The sequence below is a fragment of the Quercus robur genome, chromosome 2 (assembly GCF_932294415.1).
Source record: "Quercus robur chromosome 2, dhQueRobu3.1, whole genome shotgun sequence".
Classification (NCBI taxonomy): Eukaryota; Viridiplantae; Streptophyta; class Magnoliopsida; order Fagales; family Fagaceae; genus Quercus; species Quercus robur.
Genome location: NC_065535.1, coordinates 49,803,689 through 49,831,316, shown reverse-complemented (window position 1 = coordinate 49,831,316; position 27,628 = coordinate 49,803,689). Strand labels below are relative to the sequence as shown.

Sequence of the window (27,628 nt, the reverse complement as noted above, 5' to 3'; positions counted from 1 at the left end):
AATGCTTGGAGCAAAGCATAAATCAAACTACTTCGTAATGCATTTTTTTCTTCTTTAAACTACTACTTATTAATGCATGTAAAACTAAAGTACAATTTTGGTGATGGCACGATGGCATTTGTTTTGTCTATAAGAAAGTTATGTGCAAATATCCATCACTTATAAATAGATTCACCACGGCACTATGGGCACTTGGTAAAAAAAATGAAAAGTAATCTTATCACTATATATATGTAAGTAAGTTGTGGCAATGTGTGTGTCCTTTGTACTTTTCAAACATCCAATAAATATTACATATTTGAGTTTATGCTTGCCATAAGATTTGGCATCTTAATCCTAGTTAGATGATTGAGTTGAAACTCAACACTATAACAAGGAAATTATCTCGATTTGGAAGGAACAATCTCTCCTTCCTATAATTAGTCTTTTCATTTAAGGACCTCACACAAGTAGAAATTTATCCGAGAAGGATTATGTGTCGTTAAATATTAATAATTTGTCACACTAGACCAAGGCACAATTCTTTTTCCGAGAGCCTTGTAATGACGGTCCAATTCTCCTAACAAGGGGAGCTGGGTTTGAATTCTTCTACCCTTTTTATTGAAAGAACTAGGTAAAAAAAAAGGGTTTGTATGTTGTGACTTGGAACAAACCTTTTTTCGTAGAAAAGGGAAATATCAATTTCTTCTTATAACCCATCTATGAATAATAATATTTAATCAGTAATATTAGGTTGCTCCCTTCTACCCATTCACCCCCCCCCCCCCAAAAAAAGTAGAGCCAAAAGAGGGGGGAAAAAAAAAAAACACTATTTTATCCAAATTATTCATTACCACTTGAACTTCCATCACTTATTTATTGCAATTTTTTTTTTTTGTGTGCACCTATTTTATTAGTTTTTATTTAAATTGATATAGAGCAATTGTAACCATTTACTATGTCAATGATTACTAAATTTAATATTTAAATATTTTCCAAGCAATTTTAATTGAAGAATGAGAAGATTGGATTAGTCCAATTAAATAAATCTCTCTCTCTTTTAAGAGGAAATAAAAACCAATCCTTATCCACTTGCCATTGCTTTATTTAAAAAATCATGTGACTTATATAAATCCCTTAATAAGTTTATTTAAATAAAGAAACATAACCACCACCACTTCTGGGTGAGTTGGTACCCGGTTATGTAAGTGACCTATTGCTTGGGGGTTCAAGCCCTCACATTTACCTAGCAAAAAAAAAAAAAAACATAGATGATGATTTAAACGGTCATTATATAAGTTGGAAAAAACTCTACTCAAGACCATTAAATGAGGATAATTTATTTCAATATATACACATGGTCATATAGTGGGTTTCAATGATAATGGAGCCTTTTAGAAATTATCAATTTATAAGAAATAATTTATGTTTATAGGTTCGGATGGTCATGTCGTTGTCCTCCCCTAATATTGAGAATAATGACTTTTAATATTTTTATCTTCACCTCAAAAGAAGCAAAAAGAGGTCTTAGCTATTTTATTTTAGTTTTTTTTTAACTTCTTTGTATACTTACAATTTTTTAAAATACTGTTATTTTTATGTACAATTGTATATAAAAGAAATATAAAAGAAAAGAGACTTACTTATTAGAGATGAAAGAAAAAAAATGCAAATCAGACTTCAAAAAAGAAAAAATCCAATAGCCTAACAAAATATCCATTCCATCTACCCTGATATTCCATGGATATTTATGATAAGAAAGTGAAAAAAGAAAAAAAGTGCCACCAAAGTCAGTTTTCTCAATTCTGCTAAAACTTTACTCACTCTCACAGTCACTCACTCAGTCATGCCTACAATTCTCTTCCTCTCTTCCACTCCCCATTTCCCCTCCCAATATTCTCACCTCACCATCTCATCCTCCTTAAACCCAAAACCTCCCAAAACCCATAACCCCACTCACTCCTCCAAATCCAATACCCCAACCCCAACCACCACAAACCCAGAATTCTCTGTTTCCTCAAACCCACTTTCACAATCCAATGCCACCGTTAAAGCTCCCACACCTCCATGGATGAAGGGTCCCCTTCTTCTTCAACCCCATGAAGTTCTCGACCTCTCCAAACTCCACACCAAGAAGAGCTCTAACAATGAAAGAGTGGAAAAGTCTGATAAGGCCCTGACTGAGAAAGTTGGTGTCAGAGGCAAGAGAGCGGTGGGAAAGATCGTAAGGCAAATTGAAAAGCTTCAAAAAAACGATCTTTCTGAAGAAACCCAGATGGGTTCTGGTGAGTTTGGGCTTGAAGTGTGTTTGGAAGGGCTTGGAGAAGATGTTAGTAGTGGTGAGACAGTTATAGAGAAAATGCCATGGGAGAAGGATGTGGAAAAGTTAGTTTTTCGGAGGATGAAGAAGGAAAAGGTGGTAACTGCTGCGGAATTGAGGCTTGACAAGGCCTTGCTTGAGAGGTTGAGAGGTGAGGCCGCTAAGATGAGGAAATGGGTGAAGGTGAAGAAAGCTGGTGTCACTCAAGGTGTGGTTGATGAGGTTAGACTGCTTTGGAGGAGGAATGAGCTTGTTATGCTGAAATTCGATGTCCCTTTGTGCAGGAATATGGATAGAGCTCAAGAAATCGTTGAGGTTCGGTTCATGTTTTCGTTTTGTTTTTTTTTGGGGAACGAAATTGTACTTGTTAATTCTTTGTTTTTAAGGGGACTTATTGAAACGGGTCATATAGTTGTTAGATAATTGAAGTAGGATATTTCTAATAGCATGAAGATTACTACTTATTTATGTAACAATAGAAGATAGCTGTTGTGATTTAGAATTGACTGCAATGCTTATAAGCTGGAATTCAACTACTAATTAGGGTCAGCTGGGACCATTTTGCCAACTACCAAAAATTCTTTGGTTTTTGCAAATTATCCCCTGATTGTTCTTCAAAACAAACAAGTGCTTTGCTTTTAAAATTAATCTTTTTTCTACTACTTTGACTTGTCTTTTTGTTTAAATATTACTTATGTTCTGTAGATTGACCATATAATTGTGAATGTTTCCATTTGACCGCTTTAAGACGTTTAATTTTCTGGTATTTTTTGTACCACTTATGATGCTTTCTTGATTGGTTGAAATTTCTAATTATTTGTCATGCTACTTCTCTTATTAAATTATTATTTTCTTCATTCTTGTATAATGTTTGTTTGTTTGTTTGTTTGTTTGTTTTTTTTTTTTTTTTTTTTTTTTGCTGAATACGTTTGTTTTCTTTTTATTATTCCGATAGTTGCCCTTGTAATTCATTTCTTAATATACAGACCAAGACTGGAGGTTTGGTTGTTTGGAGTAAGAAAGATAATCTTGTTGTATACCGAGGATGCAATTATCAGTTAACTCCGAAGAAATTTCTAAACACTCGTGCATGGCTTGCTGGCAGTCAAGAAATGCCTCTCTACAAAATGGGTCAGCCACAGTTGGAAAGAAACTCTGATACTTTTCAAGTTAACTCCGATGAAAGTGCTGTAGTTGAAAAGATTTGCAGAAAGGACAGTAAGAGAGAGACTTTGCATAGTAGCATCTTTTTAAATGAAGATTTGAATTGCCAAGCAGTATGCGGATCACTTTATGAGAGGGAAATGGACAGGTTATTGGATGGCTTGGGACCTCGCTTCATTGACTGGTGGATGCGCAAACCTTTGCCAATAGATGCGGACTTACTTCCTGAAGTGGTTCCTGGATTTAGGCCACCATTTAGGCTTTGTCCACCGCATACTAGAGCAAAGTTGACAGATGAGGATTTGACATCCTTGAGGAAGCTTGCTCGCGCTTTACCCACTCACTTTGTCCTTGGTATGACCTTGTCTGTTGTCATATTTCAGTTTTTCCCCGAACATATAATTTTCAGGAAACATAGTAACAATATAATATCTACATATAAAAAAAGCTAGGACAAGAAGAGAAGCAAAATATACTTATCAATAAAGGAAGAGAAACTATACCCCTAGATGAAGTCCATGAAAGCATTGCATAAGGTTGGATATTTATGGACTATAAAGAGACTTTTTTGTGTATGACGGTCACTATTATTATTATTTCTTTTAAGATCAGATATAAATTTTTGGATACAACTGTACTATGGTATCAATATTATGTAATTGTTTGTGATTCTCTCAATCTTTGTAATTATTTTTATTTCATTGTGAGAAATGACTTTTTGGACACATCTAGAGACCACTAAATTTCCTTTGATATTTAAGATCTATCTTTTAGGGTGAAGGGGTACATTAAAGTTGACTGAGGTATGGTATACAGATTTTATTATTTTGGTTAGATGACCCTAAGAGGAAGTGGGTTAAAATGAGAAACCTTTGATTTTTAGAGTTTGAACTGAAATTAAACAAACCTATAGTGCTCCCACTCATTAAAGCTTCTTGTTTCAAGACAAAAATGTAAAAAATAAAAATTAAGAAGTAAAATGCTTCTTGTTTCCCCTCTTGAACACCTTCTCCTTGGGATTTCTGTTGGGAATTTTCCATAACTGCAATAGGTGGGTAATTTAGTATTGTTGCTTCTAAAGGAATAGAAAGAATATAGAATCCGTCATTCACATGAAGTGAAGTTTTCTTTTGCACATTAAGTCTACATGGTACTTGAGCTTAAAATTTAGCCTGTAATGGTTAAATTTATAATGATTGGCTCTCGAATTAATCACAACTTCACCACACAAAAAAAAAAACCTCATAGGCTAAGTAGAATACCGGAAAATTCTTATGTAATGTTTTTTGAAATATGATTTTTGTGTGGAATGGGTTTAAAACCTTTTAATATGACTAGATTCTTGTCATGTGTTGGTGCCTTTTAATCAAACCCTATTAGGGAAATGACTTTGGAGGTATGGCCATGAAACCTCGCATCTGTGGCATAGGGTCATTGCCATGAAATATGGGGAAGGAATAGGGGGTTGGAGCACTGGAGCTTGTAGTAGGGCTTATGGTTGTGGGTTATGGCAGAGTATTAGTGAAGGGTGGGAAACTTTTGTGAAGCATGTCTCTTTTGTGGTGGGGATGGTTCTCGTGTTCTTTTTTGGCATTATAAGTGGACTGGTGATGTTCCTCTTAAAATTCTTTATCCTCGGTTATTTTTGTGTTTAGCTAATAAGGAGGTTTGTATTTCTGAGGTGTTAAGCCCTCCAGTGGGTGATAATGACAGAGTGTGGAGCTTAAGTTTTCACAGGGACTTCAATGATTGGGAGTTGGCGGCTTCCTACTCCTTTCTAATTTCATCCAAACCCGTCTTCCTAGGGATGGAGGGTGTGACAGGCTTTGTTGGGATCTTAATGGCAGTGGGAAGTTTGATACTCGGTCCTTTTATCATAAGATTCGGAATGCAGCTCCTTCCACTTTCCCTTGGAAAGGAATTTGGAAAGTTAAGGTTCCTAAAAGGGTGGCTTTTTTTATGTGGACAGCAGCCTATGGTCAGATTCTAACTTTGGATAATCTTATGTTTCGTGGTCGCCCTTTGGCAAATCGTTGTAGCAACGCAGAATCAGTGGATCACCTGTTACTGTTTTGTCCGATAGCTCATTCTTTGTAGATGTATATGCTTCGGTTGTTTGGGATTGAATGGGTCATGCTAGGTTCAGTTGTGGACTTATTATTTTGCTGGTATCATTGGCTGGGGAAGCATAGCTTTGATATTTGAGATTTGGTTTCAGGTTGTTTAATGTAGATTATTTGGACTGAACGGAATCGGCAGTCTTTTGAGGATGAGGGGAAAACTGTGGTTCACTTATTAGAGTATTGCCAGCGGACCCTCTTTGATTGGTCTCGATGTTGGGGTTATTCGGATTGTTTTACCCTTTTGGATTTTCTTTCATCTATTAGAATAGATTAGGGGCTGCTTCTGTTTTTTTGTTTCTTTTTTTCCTTTGTTCACTACCATGAACTCTTTGTGTTTCTCTTGTTTTTCTTTTATTAATAATATTCTCTTCTTACTTATCAAAAAAAGTGTTTGGTCATGTTAGATGTGTTTTGGATATTTTCAATGTAACAAAGTGGTGGATTCCTATGTGGCATCTGCAACTTTTCAAGCATACTCAGAGTTCCTAATTTAGTATAATGCTGCAATGAATGAGTTAAGTAATCTCATCTGTGCGTTAGACAGGACATTATCTAAAGTACCTTGGGTTAAATTTTTGAGCAATAATGGCTAATTGTATCCTGTTCATTGTGTTCAATGTGTTCACCCTTAAACTGAGCGCTAGTGAAGAGTCCAGACTCAGGGACAAGGAATATAGTCTCTCTACACATGATGGCCGTATAAATGAATCACCTGAATTTATCCTTTCCTCTGAAAATATCTTGTAGACTTTATTGATGTCATTTCAGAAGCATGCACTTGAATATCAATATGACACTTATGTACCTGAGTATATGGATCTACAATTCTGTATCATAACAACTTTAATCTTTTGTAATTGTACCATAATAATATAAATTGCAGTAAGCATTATATAATGCATCCCCAGAAAAAGTAGTCTTCAAAAATAATAAAACATATATTAATATTTAACAAAGTAGAGAGTGATCATCATGGGTCTATTTTAGGCAGAAAATTTAAACATCATAAAGAATATTTTTCAATTTTGAATCTGTTTATCATGCTAGATATTCTTTGCTATGCTAGCTGGCGTGTGTCATCAAGACTTTAATTCCAGCTTTCCTCTGATTTTTGAAGGGAGAAATAGAAAACTTCAAGGCTTGGCTGTGGCTATCTTAAAACTTTGGGAAAAAAGTCTTATAGTGAAGATTGCTATGAAGTGGGGAGTCCCAAATACAAACAATGAGGAAATGGCGTTCGAACTCAAGGTAAGTTTGATAGAATATAGACTTTTGGGCTGTAGATATGTGAGGTCTATGACATGCCAGTATTTGTTTTGTTTCTTATATAAAAGTGTAAAGTCTACCTATATTGATCATTCACAAGCTTTGACTGTCCATGTCATCTCAAAGTGACAGTAGGGGCAAATAAATGGCTCACCTTTTGAGGCAAGGTTGCCCACCCCTTGTTCTCCCTAATGAATATCAACCTGATCCAACTACGATAGCTTTTGATCCATGTCACTTGTGCTTATATCACCACATCACTGCTGCAGTGGATGTGGTAGCTGCTAGAATAATTCTTCATTGATCTGAGCACAAGAACACCTGTATTGATGGCTGTTATACCTGGATTTAGAAGTTTGGTTTCTGGAAGGATCATGGGGGTAGGCTTTGATGCTTCAAAGGTGAAGCCAAGCGTGCCTATGCACATACATGCATAACCTATGTTTGTGATGCTATCTATTCCTGCCTGTGCATTATTTCCATGGATATATATTTATTTGAACATTAATTATGATTGCAGATTCTTACAGGTGGGGTTCTTTTGTTGCGTAATAAGTTTCTGATAATACTTTATAGAGGAAAGGACTTCCTTCCTGGAAGAGTAGCAAATTTAGTATCGGAGAGAGAAACTAAGCTCAAAGGATTCCAACTTCATGAAGAAGGTGCACGTCTTAAAGCGATTGAAACTATTTGTTTAGATAATGGCCCAACAGAAAACACTAGTATGTCTGGAACTTTATCAGAATTCCAGGATATCCAAACAGAGTTCAGGGACCTGAAAAATGGAAATTCAGATGTTGAAATTAAATGTGAAGCTGAAAAACAAAGATTAGAGAGTGAGCTAAGAAAGCAAGAGCACAAGCTTTTTATTGTAAGGGTCAATTATGGACTTGGACTTCCCTTAATCTTATTTCATTGCACTGTTTGTGAAATATCTGTTGTGGATTTGGCAGCTTAACATAAAGATTGATAAGTCAATGAAAGAGTTATCAAAGTTGAATGCTGCATGGGCACCAGCAGAGCAGGATGCAGACCAGGAAATGATGACAGAAGAAGAGAGACTGTGTTTCCAGAAGATAGGACTGAAGATGGATAGTTGTTTAGTTCTTGGTAATGAAAATCTTACTTGTCTAGTTGTGTAATAGCTCTATCCCGTATCCTTTATTTCTATAGAAGGCAGTATTCTTGGTTAGGTATTTAAGTTCTAAACTATTGATTGGTCCAATGTCAAAATTGGAAATGAATTTACTCTTAATGTATTGGGTGATAATAATTTCTGCAGAAATTTATTTTTGGCACGATATAACCTAATAATTAGTTACCTAAAAAATGTGTTTCATGATTAAAAGGAGTTTAAGTTTTTGTTTTCATTTGTTTCTTGCCCAAGCATGCTGCATCCTAGTTGTTTCCTTTCAATTTGTATCCTCTGTTATGTTATTGATGTTCCTCTTTTTTATTCTTACATATCAATAAAAAAAAATTGTATTCTCTTTTACAGATTGATTAAATGGCAGACACATTATTTTCTACTATGTGATTGTATTTTCATGAGTAACCCTGTCAGCTCTCTTGGTATCTTGTTACTTTAATTTAATTTTTTTGAGACACATGCAAACAACTTTTAAGGGAGGATGAGACAAGTTATACTGCACATAACATACTTTCTTAAACAATGTGGGATAATTACCCTTTGTTTTTAGAAACAAACACACACACACACACAAGGGAGAGGAAATGAGGTTCTAACACAAAGACACACCGCAAACTCCACTCAAAAGCCATGGTAATTTTTATGGGAGGGGACAAGTTATACTGCACACAACACACTTTCTTAAGCAGTGTGGGATAATTACCCTTTTTTATTAAGTTATGTTTTAACATCTGAAATCAACATCCTGTGCTCAGTAGTTATTTCTTAATGAAGTGATTAAATAGCAGTAATAAGTTATTTTCTACTTTATTTTATTTTTGATGAGTAACCTTGTCAATTCTTGTATCTTGTTACGTATATATTAATTTACTCAATTTTTAAGATCTGAATTCAATATCCTGAGCTTAGTAATTGCTTCTGTTAATAGTGTACTCCTGAGCACATGGGCCTTTCTGCTCTTCTTCTTATTTTTGGTCAGTGGATCTTCCTCTTGTTTTGGGGCTATAATTTAGGGGCAGAAATGTCAACTCTCTCAGCGAATGCTATTCTAAATTGATCTGCATATTTTGATGGCATTCCTTGAATTTGCAGCTATTATGGAAATCAATCTGTAAAATATGACTTAAAGCCTATTTGAGGAACTTCTCAACATTAAATTTTGTCTTGCATATGCTCTACAGATTTGGCTGACTATTCTTAGTCAATCCCACTGACTTATTTGCATATCCCAACTATAGCTGGGTGCTTGTCTGACTGTCTGGTTTTATCAAGAGTGTAGAGATGAAAAAGTCCTACTTACTGCCATAACTTTGCCTTGGACCAAATGGTTCTTAAAGGAAGTAATGAAGGGACATAAAAATTCTTTCTGGAAATGATTTCAGAAGCAGTAGTCTTAGCTGCTGCCTATTTTTTTAAAGTTATTTTTGCTGTTCACACATATTTTTGTTTTATGTTGGCTTCAGGTAGGCGTGGGGTCTTTGATGGTGTTATAGAAGGCCTGCATCAACACTGGAAATACAGAGAAGTAGTCAAGGTGATTACAATGCAGAGATTGTTTCATCAGGTCATTTACACTGCTAAACTGCTTGAAGCAGAAAGTGGTGGAATTCTTGTTTCAGTGGACAAGCGAAAAGAAGGTCATGCTATAATTATTTACCGTGGGAAAAACTACCGACGGCCTCTAAAACCAGAGCACAAGAATCTTCTGACTAAGAGAAAAGCATTACATAGATCCATTGAGATGCAGAGACTTGGAGTAAGTCAATTTCTTATTTTGTTCCTACTTCATCATCTCCAGGTTCCGTAAGAATATATATTTCAATCCATATATGTCATCATGTGGTTAGAGAATATGATTTGAAAATTTTCCCCCCCTTTTTGTCTCAGTCGCTGAAGTATTTTGCTTACGAGAGACAGCGGGCAATCACAGATTTGAAACTCAAATTGGTAATCTTGAAACTTAAGCTTATACTTGCATCTTTCTAAAGTAGTTTATCATGAGCGTGGTAACATCCTAATTGAAGCAAGCTTTCAGCCTTTTCTTGTTGACCATTTTAAAACTGTATACCACATTATCTACTTACTCAAACCTGCTACATTTGTTTCTGTGACTGTCTAATTGGTGAATACTGCAACTAGAATCTTGGTTTCATTTTTTAGCTAATGAGTTTGCAGGCAGAGCTGCAGGATAGCAGGTTGGTCGATCAAGGAGAATGTTAAGTTTTACAAAACCTTAGGTAATGGATTTATCATGCCATGATTCCTCTTAAAACGTTCATCTTGTTTGGGAGATGAAGGATGTGGACGTGCCATTGGAGGGGAATTCCCCATCTGCTACTCACCAAATTACTTTGCAGGTAAGGCTTTAGGTGGAACTCAGATAGTTTCCTTATAGACATGTTATCCTGTTACTTGATATCCCTATGCTATGAAGTTGAGGCAAATTTTAATTTTTATATTATGATTTTTGAGTAAAATACTAAATTCAGTCATTTTAGATTTGCATCATTGTACAAGGAGCACTTCTTCCTTAGTTTAAGAACGATTTGGGTACCATGGGCCTGAATTTGTGACAAGATTTCTCTGAAAATTGATGTGAAGGACTGTCAAGGTGTAAGCTAAATTCAGAAGGTGAGCCCCAAATATATGTGTGCCTCAAGGGCATCAATTATAGGCAAGTTTCCCTCTGGTTAGGTGCTACAATAGCATTCATCCAAACATATTGAGCCTCACCACTTGAGTTGACTTAATGAGTCATTAAAACTGGCATATTGGAACTGAAAATTCATCTAGATTGGCTTTAGGATAGGCATTCTGAATGTGTCATATGAATGGTTTTTAGTTAATAATGTGTCATATGAACTCCTGCAACATAGATAGGTGTTTTCACCGTTGGTTGTATCACTGTATGATGAATTAAGCCAGAGCATCTATAAGTTAACTTGCTTGAAATATTCTCTCAAATAGGACTGAATAGATAATTTTGGGAATTAGTATTGCATATTCATGTGGCTAGTGTAAAAATTAGTCATTCTTTTATGAATGGACCACTATAGATACTCATTGGGTTATCGACTACTAAAATACATGTGGTCGACCTTGACTAATTTGTTGATGATCCATAGCTGACCCTCAAAAATTTGGGACTAAGGCTTTGTTGTTGTTGTATCGTGTATTCTTGCTTTGAGACAGCTAATTTGGTTGACCATCTCCAAGATCTTCTGTATCAAACAAAATTTGCGATTAAGTACATCCTACATTAATTGTCCAGATAGTTCCATGTCTACTCTTGAAATAACCTAGATTTTCTTGCATATGTATTATCCAATAGTTGGGTGTTAAATGACTGCATATTGTGTTAATTGCAAGAAAATGCTGAATGAGTGAGGATACAATTAGAAGGTGTCAGCTGCATCAAGTAATCCTTCATTCCCTCTTCTAGGCTTGACTGTGTTTCTGCTACACTGCCTTTGGTGTTGCTCATCTTCTTGTTTATGAGCCACTTAAGTTGATAATGGTTAGCCTTTTGAGACTTTAGGCCTATTAAGTTAATGATGTTTAGGCTTTTATGAATTTGCTATACTCACTATGTTGTTGAATTTGTTCTTGATTTTCTTGTCATTTTTACAGTTAGCCTCTACTAGTAATTTTCCAAGGTAACAAAAATTAGTAACTGGATCTCTCCTTATGCGTAGGAGAAAACTAAAACAGATGCAACAACGAAATTGACGACAAAAAAATAAAAATTAATTTAGGAATCAACACCCAGGCTTGCTTGGAATCAGCAAAAAGCAAGAAAGCAAACTCAAGGAATCAATGCCAAGGGTTGTTTGGAATTGAATCATAGCCAAGCTAAAGCCCAATTTTGAATTTCAAAAATACCCTTGACTCTAGTAAATTAAACAAAATACTAATATCCTAATTGAATTATAACTAAAATACAATCCAATGGATCAATAAAAAAATATAATTGACTTCTTCAATAAAATAAAAATAACCCTATGTCACTCCTTTTCTTTTGTTTGTTTAAAGTTCATGTTATTTTTATTTTTATTGATCCCATGTGTGGGACTCCATTTAGTATAATATCTAGTAATCAATTTCTATTTCTACTTTTTCTGAGAGAGAATTCTTGGTACCATAATCCATGTGCCTTGTAGCCTGCGGGAAGCGCAAAGAAATATTTATTTTAATTTAGTTTTATTTAATTTTGGAGTTAATTTTATTTTATTTTAGGTGATAGTAGTTAATTAGGTTTATTACTTTATTTTTTATTTAATTTCTTAGAGTCAAGGGTACTTTTGTAATTCGATACTTAGGATATCTCAAGTAAGTTAGAATTAGGGTTTAGTCTAGATAGTCTATAAGCATAATGTTAACTCTTACAAGAATTGAAAGAATTTTGATGACGAATAAAATTTCTCTTTAAATTCATCTAATGGTCTGGTGCTAGCCAATTGTAGGTTCTTTTTTGTTTGGTGCTGACTCTAAGCAAGCCTAGGTGTTGACTCCTAGGTTATCTATCCTTTGTTTTCTTGTTGTTTAATTTTCATGTTGCATCTTTTTGGTTTTGTCCTGTGTCACTTTGTCATTGCATCTCTTTTATTATGAGCTATATTACTCTTTCTTGGTGCAATCATTAGTTGTTACTACACGTGACCAAAGCATGTTATATGTTTCTCTCACAAGACCGCAAATGATGCTAATTCTAACTTCTCTCCTTGTTCATTCATTTCTTGCCTTATACATTTCCAATGTAAAATTCACTTTTATCTGAAGATTGTTTGGGATTGAGATGAATTTTCCGTGAACCATCATGAGCTAATTTCGTTGAATTGTAAACAACTAGAAAGCTACTCATGATCACATGGAATGTTTAATTATGTCTGTAGTCTATCAAACTTGCCTTGAGTTCAAATGCCATTTTACTTTAATTTGGAGTTTGACCTTTTCTTTTGAGTAAGTTGATAATTTTTCTTTTGAAATATTGGTTTTAGGTCTCTTTTCTGGAATGGTTAGATCCACAATATCAATCATCATGCCACTTCAGTAGCCGAGGATTGTCAAAAACTTTAAACAATCTGGTAGGTACTTTTACATCCTTTGCAATTATGGTGTCCCTCAAAATAATCAATAAGAAGACCAGAGTCTACCTTTTGACCATTATTTAAGTGTTTTAGTTTATTTGTAACATTTCAATTTAATCAATATTTCCCTTTATATATATATATATATATATATATTAAGTGATCAATATTTCCCAATTTGCACAGCTACTCATTATACAAAAGTATAAAAATAGCCTGATTGAAAGGTTTGGGTGATTGTTGTGAGCTTCAAAAGATTTGGCAAACTTCCTAGGCACCAGAAGCAATCATGGACTGTATATTATTTTCCTCTTAAAAGAATGCATGTGTTGGAGTTTCTGGAAGTTTTCAGTAGTATTACTTTGTGCTACTTGAATTTTATTTGTTCAAAAATGTGTCTTATGGTGCTCTGAGATCAGCGTAGATGTATTAAATATGCATTCAGAGGTGAGGTGCTGAGGTCTAGTTTAAAGCATGCTGCAGCATTTCATATTTTACATAAATTTACCATATGCTGAATTGTGGGACTGTTATGTTGGGATAGAAATGCCAATGAGCTCTAGCTCAATTGGCATCTCCTATCCTTGTAAGTTTTAAGTGGAGGGTAAGGTCATGGGTTTAAGACTCATGAGGTACGTGCATAACTTACCAATAATAAATGAGTTATACTGGGGTACAGAGTTAAAAAAAAAAAAGAAAAGGCTGTACCCAGTGCACAAAGCTCCTGCTTTTGCAGGGTTTGAGAGAGGTCATAGTAGGCAGCCTTACCCCAATTTATTGGACAGGATGATTCTTGGAGCACTGACTCAAAAATTTAAAAAAGTGGAGCTACAGTTAATCATGTTGGTGGAAAGTGTAACATTTGGTTGTAGGTGTAAACCATGACATCCATAAGACTAGTCTCTGCTGGTGTGAAGGTGACTGTAAGAGAAACAAATGGGTGTACATCTGGCAATCAAATAAGTCATTCAATGTTCTCCATCCATCATGTCAATTCAAATTTTAATCTAAAATTACACTAAATGTAAAACTTCCTAACAGAATTTCAGTGTGATAGTAGAGTCTCAACACTGTTTTTGGAAGGATTTGGAGAGGTTGTTGTGGAATGGCCTTATGGAGTTCCCAAAGGGGAAGAAGGAAAAGGCTTTGGTGGAACTTGGATAACTTGATGACTCCCTTCTAACATATCAACTACCTTATCCATGGAAGGCCGGTCAGCTGGATTAGATTGTATGCACCACAAACCCACTAGAATCATCTTTCTTGCAAGTTCTTCCACTGCTTTATTTTTTTGATAGGTAATTAGAGAACTATTATTAATGAGAAAAAATGAAAAGCACAAGTTGTTCATGATGATGAACAACAAGAAACAGATGAAACAAATAGCAAAACAAAAGATAGGGAAATCAAAAAGATAATCTAAGGGAAAACATAAATTCTGAAAGAGACGAAGAATTAGTAAAGCCCCAACAATGCAACCACTCAAAAAGATTGCACTGGCATAAAACCTTTAACTCATCCAACATCTTCTTCATATTCTCAAAGGAGCAACGATTTCATTCCAACCAAACAATCCATATTAAGCACCCTGGAATCAAATTCCAAATATTCAAGTTATGCTTCCCAAGCCATTGATGCCAGCAAGATAACAATCCTGCCACCGATCCTGGCATAACCCAATGAATACCAAAAGCTTGAAGCATGAAGGTCCATCAGAGAATGCTCAAGAGCAGTTTTAAATTCCCTTCTAATTCTAGATGATTGTAGATCCAGTGCGGAAAATATATTTCACTGCTATGTTGGATTCCTGCATCAGTGTTCTTTCTTCCTGCAACCATTTCTAGAATCATCATCCCATAGCTATAAAAATCAGATTTTTGTGAGACTATTCCAAAGTTTCTTGAAAATACTTCTGGTGCAATGTAATCCAACTGTTTCTCTTGCACCTACTAGTGACATGGTGCTCTCTTTTCTGTTGCACAATTTAGCCAGACCAAAATCTGAGATTTTTGGACAGAAATCTTGGTCCAAGAGGATATTTTGTGGTTTTATATCAAGATGAAGGATTTGTGTATTACAGCCCTTGTGCAAGTACTCCAGGCCATTTGCAATGTCAATTGCAATTTGGTAAATTCTTTCCCATCCTAAGGGGGAAATTTTGTTTAATTTACTATAATCATATATTTACTTTTCAAGAGATCCTTTTGACATGTACTCATAGATAAGAGCTCTTTTGGATCCCTCAAAACAGAAACCCAGAAGAGTGACAATGTTTACATGGGCAGTTATACTGATGCTGACAACTTCATTAAGAAATTCTTCTCCATTACCTTTTGACTCACTCAACCTTTACTGCCACTATATGATTATCCGGTAGCTTTCCTTCGTATACATCACTGTACCCTCCTTGACTTAGTTTGTCTTTGAAGGAGTTGGTCATTTTCTTTATGTCTGAATAGCCATATCTTTTGGGAGCAAAGGATCCGCATTTCTTTAGAAAAGCCTCCACATATTCAGCACTCTTTGTTTTCTTCTTCCAGAAGACTACTAATTTATATGACGCTGACTTCCGTCTAAGCCAACAAAGAATGACTACTGTCACTATTATACTGCAGACTGCCGCCACTGATGCTGCATCGATTAAAGAAAGCAAACACGAGACACATATCCCTTCAAGTTAAAAAAATATATCTATTGTTCTTCAGTAGATTTTTATCTTTGATTTTTGTTAAATGAAAACGAAGGCAGGGAATATCACTTTTATAAGTATAATGCCTATTAAAATGTTGTTCCTCAAATTGAATTTGGATCTTGCAACAGAAGCATGACACCAAACAGTGAGTGAGATTATTTAAGCAACGAATTGCCAATTGACTTTCACATTTGTGTTATAATTTATGAGGTTGTAGGTTCAATATGATAGAGGTTCTACAGTGATTATTCAGAAATTAGCTGTTGTCTCTCCTTATTGACTTGTACAGTCAAGGTTGTTATGATCTGCTATGAAAGGCAAGAATTCAGGGCTAATTTGTTTGATCCATTACAATATGATACTCTCTATTTTGTCTCTGGCTTCACTTTCCACATAAGCTCAATAATTTGGACTATGAACAGAGATTGCTCTATTTGATGCTTTCTACTGGACAAATTGAATGCGTGCTTAGTATGTAAGCATTCATTATAATTTATCCCAAAAAAGTAGAAGGTAAGCACTCATTATAACATGCACTTTGACAGGAAAAAAGAAAAGAACAGAGTTCTATGTACCTTCTGGACATCTGAAAGTATAATGCTGATCAGGGCAAAAGCAGATGGGTCATTATTATGAAAGCTGGGCAAAAGCAGATTGGTCAGGGCTGATCAGGGCATTATTATGAAAGTATAAGGCTGATCAGGGCAAAAGCAGATTGGAGCCAATTGTATAAAAGCCAGTTTCAGTGGATGAATCATTATTATGAAAGCCGAATGCATTGGAGGCCAAGGCTGGAGTGACTGATGAACAATCGTAGAACAAGGTTAAGGATTCCAAAGTGAGGAGCATAGCTGAAAAGGTAGCTGCTGGTGGTGTCAACATATCTAGAAGTACAACTATTGTTGTATAAATCTAATCTAGCAAGCCTTAGAATATGTTTTTCATGATTGATCAACAAAACCTGGAATCTTTCTAACATGATCTGTAGAACAGGGAATCCATCTTGACACACAAACTTGAATTCTGGAATGCCACAGTATGAGGGTAAGGGATCTACCCAGAAGGGGTAGCTACTGTTGTGGAAGCCTCCACACTTGAATGGCTGACTACAAGCAGTGTAGTCCTTATTGACTGCAAATATAGATACCGTGATAAAACTTGATGTTTGTAGAGTTAAATGAAGGGTTGTCGGTTGTATTCGAGATAACCACTCTCCTGAATGGGGAATAAGGGAGAGAATTTAGGATAAATTTTTGCTTATCTTCATTAATACGTTCTGCCTTTTAAAATAAGGCATATGACAGTTACATCAGAAATTCAAATTACAAATACAAACAACTGCTGATAACAACCAATCTACACTTATCTCTTCCTACATAATAGGGATGGCTTAATAAACAACTCCTAATTTATTTAAACTCCTAAACTGCTCTTAATACTTATCATTCCTAATCTTTAACTCCAACTACAACTTCTTTGTCCTTATCCTAAGTCTCTGCAGAAAATTGATGTACAAGTTGAGAGTCCACGTGCATTTACGCTCATATGTTGGTCTGTTGCTGTTGTTGCTGTTGTCTGAATCATAACATACCAGAAGAATGATGATGAAGCTAAGATGAAGAAGCTGGTGAAGCATGGGGCTGAATTCATTGACTTCTAACATTGTAAGGAATAAACAATAAAAGAGTGAATATAACATGGTCTACAACATCATCTTTGGTAGCGGGCTCTTTTGTGGAAGGTTGGTTGCTAGACTCTCTCTCTTTTTCATTACCAAAAAGGTTGACCAATGAATTATTGTAGACCATGAAAGATATGTCAGCAAAAAATAACTAACCTACTAAAAATTGAAAGATATGTGTTAGTGGGTAGTTATTTTTGCACACGTCTCTCATTTATTGGATTTTGATATAGATGATCTGGTATAATTTGATACAAAATACTTTTTCATTGAGCTAATTTTCCAACTAGCAACCATTTGGTGGGAGATATTAGTTAGCATGCGTTTGAAACAATTCATTAAAATAGCATCTCGAGTCTTTTAGATTGGAGTTTATTGTAGCAACTCAAGCCTAAAAGACTTGATTTCAATGGGTTGGCACAGTTGAGGTGGAGGCTGAAATCCACGTGGAACTCGAGATTTAGACACTCGAGTTCCATTTTCTCTTCAAACCGTTTTTTCCTTCTCTGCATTTCTTTCTCTATTTTCCCCTTCGCCCACACCCCAACAATTTCTCTAACTCTCAAATCCACTTTCGAAGACAACAAAACTAGAAAAAAAAAAAACAAAACCAAGCAACAATACCAAATAGGAACATCAAACCCAAGCGGGCTTCGGTGCTGAGATCAACAAACCCATAGCAAACCCAAGTTGCTCTAGTGTCGAGATCAACAAACCCAAGGTTAGGGAGCTGCTCTGGTGTCGAGATCATGATTTTTGGGTTTGGGTTTTTGCTTTGGTGCCAAGATATTATGAATCTGTGGGTTTGGGTTGTTGCTTCGGTGCCGAGATTTGATGAATCTGTGGGTGAGGTATAAGGAGAAAAAGGAAGAACATGGAGAAAGGAGGAAGGAATGAAGAAAGAAAAATCGAGTGTCTAAAACTCGAGTTCTACGTGGTTCCATGTGGAAAATTGTCCACATAAGTGTGAAAAAATTCTGAACTCGAGGATTAAAAGCTCAAGTTCTGCATTGATCTCGAGTTTTAAACACTCGAGATACTAGTTTTCTAGATAGTTTTGAAATGTGACAACTAACGAAATTCTTTTATATTTAAGGTTAATTGGGAAAAAAAAAATCCCTTTTCATTTCTTAGAAACCTATTTACTAAAGACAGTATATAATCACAAAAAAATTCTACTAAGAATAATAACAAATGTTGTCATCTTCTAACAATAAAAAACTAAGTGTTGATAAAATATTGTTACAATATTTAAATTTTCGCAATAAATGCTGACATATATTACAATTGAAACTCTTTATTAAATTAAATACCTACAAACATTTACAATCAATATTTTGTTATTCATACTTCATTTTTTATCATTTTATTTTATGAGCCTAACTACGATACTTTTTTTTGATAGATAACTAAAAAATTTTACTAAACAAAAAAGAGAAACCAACCCAAGTACATTGGGAATGTACTTTAGGGGCGAAAATCAAAAACCCAAGTTACAATGATCAAGTAAAAGAGGAAGCGAAAAACATGAAAAATGCGACAGAGCCACACTCCAACTAAGGAGAGTGTGTAAGAAAAAAGACTTAATCTCTAGCAAGGACTGTTCACATCCCTCAAAACAGCGAGCATTTCTTTCCCTCCAAATACACCACATCAAGCAGTGCGGCACAAGTCTCCAAAAATCTCCAAAAATCTATATTGCGATGTCGCCCAAATTTACCTTGCCAAGATTCAAACAACTCAATAACCTTAAGAGGCATAACCCAATGCAGCCCAAACAAACAAAACACCAATGACCACAACTCCCAGGCTAAAGGACAATGAAGCAGAAGATGATCCACCGACTCTCCACACCTCTTACACATGTAGCACCAATCAAGAACAACAATACGCCTTTTGCAAAGGTTATCAGTTGTAAGAATCTTACCTAGAGAAGCTGACCATGAGAAGAAAGCTACCCTTGGGGGAACCTTTGAGTGCCACACCAACCTCCAAGGAAACGAAAGGGAAGAAGGGTAGAAGGAGAGATAAAAACTACTAACCTTAAACCCTCTACTCCTAGCTATCTTCCAACAAACCTTATCAGGGCCAACCCCCCGCACTTTCGAAGAGTCAACAATATCCATGAACCGATCAAAAGATTCTTCCTCCCAATCTTGTGGTGAACGACGAAAAAGAAAATTCCAATGCAGCTGCCCACCCGACCAGCCCATAACCTCCGCCACTGAAGAATCCCTTGCTCTACTAAGGTTGTAAAGTTCTGGAAAAGCTTCTTTGAGGGAACAATCCCCACACCACACGTGCTTCCAAAACTTCACTCTAGTGCCATCACCCACATCATACCGTAATAGTTTAGAGAAGTTCAGCCAGCCACTTCTAATAAACCTCCAAAGGCTAACACCATACGGACTAGTCACCTTTTTCGTGCACCAACCACCCCAAACATTCCCATATTTTGCCTCGATGACCCTCCTCCACAGTGCATCTGTCTCTAAACCATACCTCCACAACCACTTGCCCAATAAAGCAGTGTTAAAACTTCTCAATCGTCTGATACCAAGCCCCCCACCCTGCATTGGCTTGCAAACCTTAGCCCATTTCACAAAGTGAAATTTAGAATCACCACTACTACCACTCCAAAGAAAATCTCTTTGTAGTTTCTCCATACGATTAGCAACCTTCCCAGGAATAGGAAGAATGGAAAGGAAATAAGTAGGTAAGGAGGATAAGGCACTTTTAATAAGAGTGACCCTACCTCCCTTAGATAAATAAAACCTCTTCCAACCTGCCAGTTTTCCTTCCATCTTCTCTAAAATAGGATTCCATATTGGTACCTCCTTGAATTTGGCGCCCAAAGGAAGTCCCAAATATTTCAAAGGAAGGGAAGAATGCCTACAACCCAACAACCCCACCAACACATCTAGATTATGCACCTCTCCAACTGGAACCAACTCTGATTTCCCCAAATTAATTTTTAACCCAGAAACCTCCTCAAATCTATTCAGAATCTCCCTCAAAGTAACTAACTGATTAGGATCAGCATCACAAAAAATAAGAGTGTCATCCGCAAATAGGAGATGAGACACCATCATCGAAGTACTATTTGTAGAACCTACAGAAAAGCCTGAAAATTGTCCAGCAGCTACAGCCACATCCAACATACGACTCAAAGCCTCCATAACAACATCAAAAAGTAATGGAGATAGGGGATCCCCTTGCCTAAGCCCCCTAGAGCTTCCGAAAAAATCCGAAGGACTCCCATTAATTAGTATGGAAAATTTAATAGTAGAAATGCAACACAAAATCCATTTTCTCCACTTATCTGAAAACCCACAGCGCTGCAACATATACATAAGAAAACCCCAATTCACATGATCATACGCCTTCTCCAAATCCAACTTACACAGCACTCCTGGAATCCCAGTCTTCAATCTACTATCAATACATACAGAAGCAATTAACACTGAATCCAAGATTTGTCTACCTTTCACAAAAGCATTCTGTGAATCTGAAATAAGCCCATGTGCTACCCTTCGAAACCGATTAGCCAACACCTTTCAAATAATCTTGTATATCCCACCAACTAAGCTAATTGGACGGAAGTCCTTAATCTCCACAGCATCTACCTTTTTAGGAATCAAGGCAAGAAAAGAAGCATTAAGGCTCTTCTCAAACACAGCTTGAGTATGAAAGTTTTGAAACACTTCCATAACTTCTTTCTTCAAAATACTCCAACAAGATTGGAAGAAAGCCATTGAATAACCATCCGGGCCAGGAGCCTTATCACCATTAAAACCATTAATCACCCCAAACACCTCTTCCTCATCAAAAGGTCTCTCTAGCCAAATAGCATCTTCCTCTGAAATTCTAGAGAATTCCACATCATCTAGGACAGGTCTATGAGCCACATTTTCTGCATAGAGCTGCCTATAGAACTGAGAAATACATCCAGCTATATCCTCTGGATCCGAAGACAAAACTCCGTCCACCATAAGACTATCGATGGAGTTAACTCTTCTGTGGGAATTGGCTACACAATGGAAGAATTTAGTATTCCTATCTCCTTTTCTAATACAAAGGACCCTAGATTTCTGCCTCCAACAAATTTCTTCCAATAGAGATGCTTTTTCCAACTCCCCTCGGATTCAATCCAACTCCAACCTTTCCTCCACCATTAGACCACGACTTTCTTCAATATTCTCTAAATCACCAAGTTCCTTCCACAATTGTTTTCCCCGTTCTTCAACATTTCCAAAAACCTCCACATTCCATTTTTTCAAATCATTTTTCAATAGCTTTAATTTGTTTGCCAAAACAAAACTCGGAGCGCCTTGAAAATGATAAGAATCCCACCAACATCGCACCCTATCCACAAAACCCTCATCCTTAAGCCACATGTTTTCAAATCTAAAAGGCCTCCTGCCCCTTTAATGAAAGGAACCACCCTCTAGGACAATCGGAAAGTGATCCGATAGAAGCCTAGACATTCTACGTTGGCAAACAGTAGGAAACTTATCCTCCCAATCTGCAGAAAACAAGAATCTATCCAGCCTTGCCTTCGACTCAACTTCTCGAGAATTAGACCAAGTAAAAGTTCCACCTTCCAAAGGGAGATCAATCAAACCTTTTTCTGAAATAAAATCAGAAAAATCCCGCATAGCAGCAGTATAAACAGTAGAACCAGCACGTTCAGAAGGAAATCTTACCACATTAAAGTCACCGCCCACACACCAAGGAACATTCCACCAACTGCACAGGCCAAATAATTCCTCCCATAAAAGCCTTCTCTCCCTCACTGAATTAGGACCATAAACTCCAATAAACGCCCATTCGAAATGATCGACTACACTTTTAAATTTACATGACACTGTAAATCGACCCACTGCCTCCTCCACTTTGTCCACAACCCGAGTATCCCATATCAGCAACACACCTCCAGCAGCCCCACAAGAGCCTAAATATGACCAATCAACATGTGGTCCACCCCACAAGCTGCCAATCACAGCTCTATTTATTAACTCCATTTTAGTTTCTTAGAGACAAACTATATCTGGCCTCCAATTTCTAATCAGATTTCTAACCCGAAGCCTTTTATCCCGTTCATTCAAACCTCTAACATTCCAAAAAGTAATTTTCAGATTCATTGACACACCACAATAGCCCTCTCACTATTGACACTCCTTAACTTAGCTGACCCATAATCCACATTGAAAGAGCTCATCAAATTCTTCAATTCCCGTTGGCCCTTCTGCCCCAATTTAATTAGTTTCTTCGGACTACCAACCATAATCTGTTGCTTTTTATTTTTATTTTTTCTTGCCTCTAAAGCTTAAAACAGACCCGTTATTTGTTCCTCAAAACCTTCTAATGAAGTCCCCACAGATTTTTGGAAGTCCTTAATCCGTTTGGTTACCCATCGTGATAATAGTTTGCTGTCAATATTTTCCTTACACCCAACCTCTTCCCCAGAATCACCCTCAATATCCAAAGGAGCTTCTGTGGCCAATGGTTCCACAACTAAAGGCTCACCCCCTTTCTCCCAAGTCATCGATCTCTCATCAAATTCGCATATCTCATCCTCAGACCCAGTAGCAACAGACAAGGAATCAACCACCCCATCGCACTCATCTGCCTAGCTAACAATTTGCCCTTTGGTGACACAAGAAAAATTACCTGTAGTAGCTTCACCCTCCATGACTGAGCAATCCGACTCACTCCCTGGAGACCGATAGAGCGAAAGTGGAATCACAATCTACCTACCATCCCTCAGTTGTAACATCCAATCTTTAGAATTACCCCATGATTTATCCAAATCTCCAACCAGTTCTCGAATAGTGGGGCAGCAATTCCGGACCCCCTCAAGGTATGAGCTATCTGGACAATCAACAAGGGACATATCCATGCCTACCTTATTCTCACCCCCATCATCCTTCACAACCGGAGATACTATAGAAGCCACCGCTGGCGGTACTAGCTCGGTGGGTGATTGGGACACCTCCGCTACATGCATTGGCTTGGGAAAAGTGTGGATATTCTGGTTCACACTCATCGGCACCTCGGGAAGAAGAGCCGATGCTGAGATGATCACTGTGTCCATCGTAGGCTTCACATGCACCCCGGTTGGCAGAGAGGAATCTTCAGAACACACGGGAATCATCGCAGAAGGCAGAACATCCTTTTCTTTACCTGGGCTTGAGGGGCACACAGCCAGATCACAGTTCAATTGGCTTGGGCCGAGTCCAGGGTGACTAGTCTTAGAGCAATCACCAGCCTCAAAGACTCTTGGGCTTGATATTTCTGGGCCAACATACGAATCATTACCTATTGAAGGCTTATGGGCTTTTAACGAGGATGGGCCCAACCCCACACTGTTTGAGATGGGTGCCGTAGTCCCCCCCGGAGACCCACAGACTTTTGTTCACCCTTTGTAACGTGCTCCCAAAAAACCCGCCTCCTACAATTCTCTTTGACTTCTACAATCAAACCTTTCCTTAACCAACTATAATTCCTACGATCACGCTCCGTAGCAGACGCAATTTGTTTAGCATTTGATATCGTATTAAACCGCAAAGGAAATCTGAGTTTATTTCCTTGCGGGATTTTCGCCTCAGGTTGCTTCTCCCCGTTAATACGCCGATCTCTCCTCTCCACACCACCCACGGCCGTCGGAGCAGAATTTCCAGTTTGAGAATCAAAAACCACCACCTGCATGTGAGGATTATCTCTCGGGGATTTAGTCAAACTCTCCGCTATTCGAATTGTAGCCTTATCACTGAGAATAGGCTGCTGTGCTTGCTTCATATCCCTTCTCTGCACAGGTCCTTTTAGCGTTTCTACAAAGGTCCGAGAAGAGTGAACCTCAGAGGAAAGCTTAAGCCTATGAGGAATGAACTTCGGATCACCCATCGCATATTGAGAAGGATTTAATAATCTACGTAATTCAATCCCAAACACCCTCCAGCCTTGTTGCGCCCTTCCCGCCGGGATAATAATAGTTCTCCTAAGCCCACCGACCTTGATTTCTGTCACTGATAAGTACTGACCAAACTGATTGGAACCCCGTTGCACAGTGTATGCAGTGTCTCCTTCTCTACACGTGAAGAAGAGCTTAGGTTTAATCCCAATCACAGAGTGTTCTACAGTGTACATGAACCATTGTGCAGCATGTTTGCCCATAAAAACAGATTTCATAAAGTATTTTCCCCGCTCAAAAATCTTGAGAGAGAAAAAGTTTCCCCCTTCCTCAACCACCAATTGAAATAATTTAGATTCAATAAAAAAACTGCGAAATCCACCCATGTCGATCTGAAAATACAAAAAAACAAGGAAAAAACAGATTTTCTGACTAGTTTGAGGTAGCCGGGCCTCCCATTGCTGCCTAGGAGTCTAAACACATCCACTTGTAAGTTATTATACTTTAGCAAACTACTACGATACTTAGTTTACTTAATTTTAATGAACACCTTTTTAAGAAATAAAACAAATAAAAAAAGAAAATTATAAATCTAGATAATTTAAACCACTAATAAATTATTGTTGTTTAGGTAACAAACAGAATATCATACATCGTCATTTTTAATTTCTAAGTATGACTGACACATAAAAACTCAAAACTATACGAAGAAAATTTTTGGGACATTAAAATTTAGCGAGGTATTTTAAATATTGCACAATGAACTATTCTAGGAATCATAAGATTTTGTTAGGGGTTTAACTAAGAGAGTAATAGTAGAGCACATTGTGGTAGAACATTGTCAAGTCATGGAGGCAATAGCAGAGCACACAGTAAGGACGCAAGAGAAATAAAATTCAGCCTCTTCGTCCTATTATGCTTTTCCTTCGGCGGTTATAAGGTCATGTGTAGAATTTTCACCAATGTGATTGTGTTTATATTCCCTACTTAGGTATATGTTTATATGGTTTTAATGTGTTTGTTTCTTTTCTTTTCAAATTTGGTCATTGTACACCTTTCAAACTAGGTGGAAGAGTTTCATTCTTTTCTACAATCAATGGTTAATATGGATTATGTGTATTTTTTGTATTCTCAAAGAGCTTGAAGTTAATGTGTCAAGGCCTTCACTTGGGTATGTTTTTGGTGGGCAGCAAGTGTTTGATGAAAGTTGTGAGTATCGGCACTTTGTAGCAAGAGGTTTGTTAAAGTTGCAACTGTGACTTAAGTATTGGGATAAAGGCTTATTTAAGGGTTTATAAAAAAAAGAAAAGACTTATTTAAGGTTCATGGTCTTCTTTATTGGTTCTTTAGGAGTCTCAGTCCTTTTTAAAAATGCTCTTGCAAGTTTTGTTCTTATACGTTGGTTTGTCTCTTCTTCCCTTAATATATTGCACTTTGCTTGAGTGGAATTTTGTTTCATTCTTGATTTCTTCGCCTCCATATGTGAATGATTTTTAGTTTTTATTTTTGGCTCAAATGGTTCTAATTTGTAGAAATTATTGTATTTGGTGTGTAATTAACTTTTGGGATTTTATTGTCAAATTAGACGAATTTATGGTGATTACCTTAGTTGTTCATTTTGATTTTTGATGCTAGGATTCATGTGGGAGCTACAAAGAACTTGAAGAATTTGAGGTCTCAAAGAGTATAGATGTGATGCTAAAGGGAAAATAAGCCTCCTGTAGGTTTCAATGTCAAGATTACGATTCCATGATCCAAATTACATATGAATCAACCAAATATGCAGTGAAAGGTTTTAATAGATCTTCAAATTCCACATTAACTTTTACTTACAATTGTAATTTTGGTCTATTTTTGTGGTTTTGAATGAATTATTTTTGTGGTTTATACTATTGTATTTATCTTTTTTTAATCATCTTATTGTTTAGCAAACTTCATGTTACAGCAAGTGCACATATATGGAATTGATACTTAAACCGGTGATAGGACAAAAATTTCTAGACCTAAGTAGTTGTATAAAATAATGCATATGAGTGAGTGAACCCTGTTCCCATATTTTTCTTTGTTCGTGTTAACCTTTGGCATTCTTAGGCTTTAGCAATAATGGACTTCAATTAGCTGCTGATACATACGATTTTTAAAAAGACTTTTATGTTATTTTAATAGATGTTTTTTTTTTTAAATTTTTTTTTTTTATCATCATAATAAACCTTTGGAATGTACTCATATTTGGTTTGCAAAGTTGTAGTGGATTATATTTATCTTAATACACATTTCTATCTGAATGCTTTTATAAGAGTGTTGCAGGTGTTCCATTAGATGGGTCAACTCACCCCACACATCAATGATTCTAAGGATTGGGTGGACATAATGCATCTAAGTTTATTACGTACATGGGTGAGAGAAATAACACCAAATGAAAATAAAATCAAAATATGAAGGTTCAAAATAAAAATGTTCAAACTTAAATAGTAAAAATTAACTTGATATTTATCTTAATTCTCTTTTCTTCTTTTTTTCCCCTAAAGGCCACTACTTTTTATTCACCTAATTCGAGGTCGATGTATTTTCTAATTACAAAATGATGAGGTGTAGCATAAAAAATTAATTCATTTTTGACTTTATGAGTTCGTTATACATTGTACTTATGCTAATGGAGAACAACATGAGATTCAAATGTGGATCAAAAGAAGTCACTACAAAATTTCCCCAATGAGAAAAAAAAAAAAAAAATACCACTCACATTGTGTAGAAATATTAAGTTTAATTTCTGGTATACAAATTCTAAATCTAATTATTTTACTATTTCTAAAATTAAACAATTAACTATCAAATTAGCAGATACACAAAAAATGAACTAGCCTCTTAGCACGTGCTTGCTCTGAGGCTCTTCTATTTGTTTTTTTTGTAAAGGTTAATAATTTGCATTCAATATAATTTGAGATTACTATATTTTCCAATAGTAAAACATAATAATCTGTAAGAAGACTATGGAAATAGATTAGCATGGAATTTAGGAATCTCTACAGTAAAAGAGTCAAAGGACTATCATCTTATTCATACTAATATTTTTTTTGTACACTACCAACATTAAAGCGACCAAATCAAACACAAACAAATAATATCATAAATTTTGAGTGGAAGTTAAAAATTTTATTGAAATGGATTTAAGATTGTTTACATCCTTGGCTAACACAACAACAAAATACAACGAACATTCATCACACCCCTACGTTGTTTTTTTTTTTTTTTT

General features: G+C 36.3%; 1 protein-coding gene across 19 annotated transcripts; it reads left to right on the top strand.

Moving 5' to 3' along the window:
- Nucleotides 1-1,736: 1,736 nt before the first annotated feature.
- On the top strand, nucleotides 1,737-26,260 carry LOC126713864 (chloroplastic group IIA intron splicing facilitator CRS1, chloroplastic). Of its 19 annotated transcripts, none has more exons than XM_050413766.1 (12): nucleotides 1,739-2,614; nucleotides 3,286-3,817; nucleotides 6,704-6,834; nucleotides 7,373-7,723; nucleotides 7,806-7,962; nucleotides 9,466-9,758; nucleotides 9,890-9,949; nucleotides 10,178-10,359; nucleotides 13,000-13,086; nucleotides 16,327-16,640; nucleotides 17,283-17,522; nucleotides 26,011-26,260. In XM_050413766.1, the coding sequence occupies exons 1-8, from the start codon at nucleotides 1,826-1,828 to the stop codon at nucleotides 10,220-10,222; spliced, it is 2,358 nt and encodes a 785-aa protein (XP_050269723.1). In that variant the 5' UTR covers nucleotides 1,739-1,825; the 3' UTR covers nucleotides 10,223-10,359; nucleotides 13,000-13,086; nucleotides 16,327-16,640; nucleotides 17,283-17,522; nucleotides 26,011-26,260. The 19 variants fall into 19 exon arrangements, with proteins under 19 accessions (XP_050269741.1, XP_050269723.1, XP_050269737.1 ...); XM_050413780.1 differs by lacking the exon at nucleotides 16,327-16,640 and adding an exon at nucleotides 11,372-11,420; XM_050413777.1 differs by lacking the exon at nucleotides 16,327-16,640 and adding an exon at nucleotides 11,372-11,519.
- Nucleotides 26,261-27,628: the final 1,368 nt, after the last annotated feature.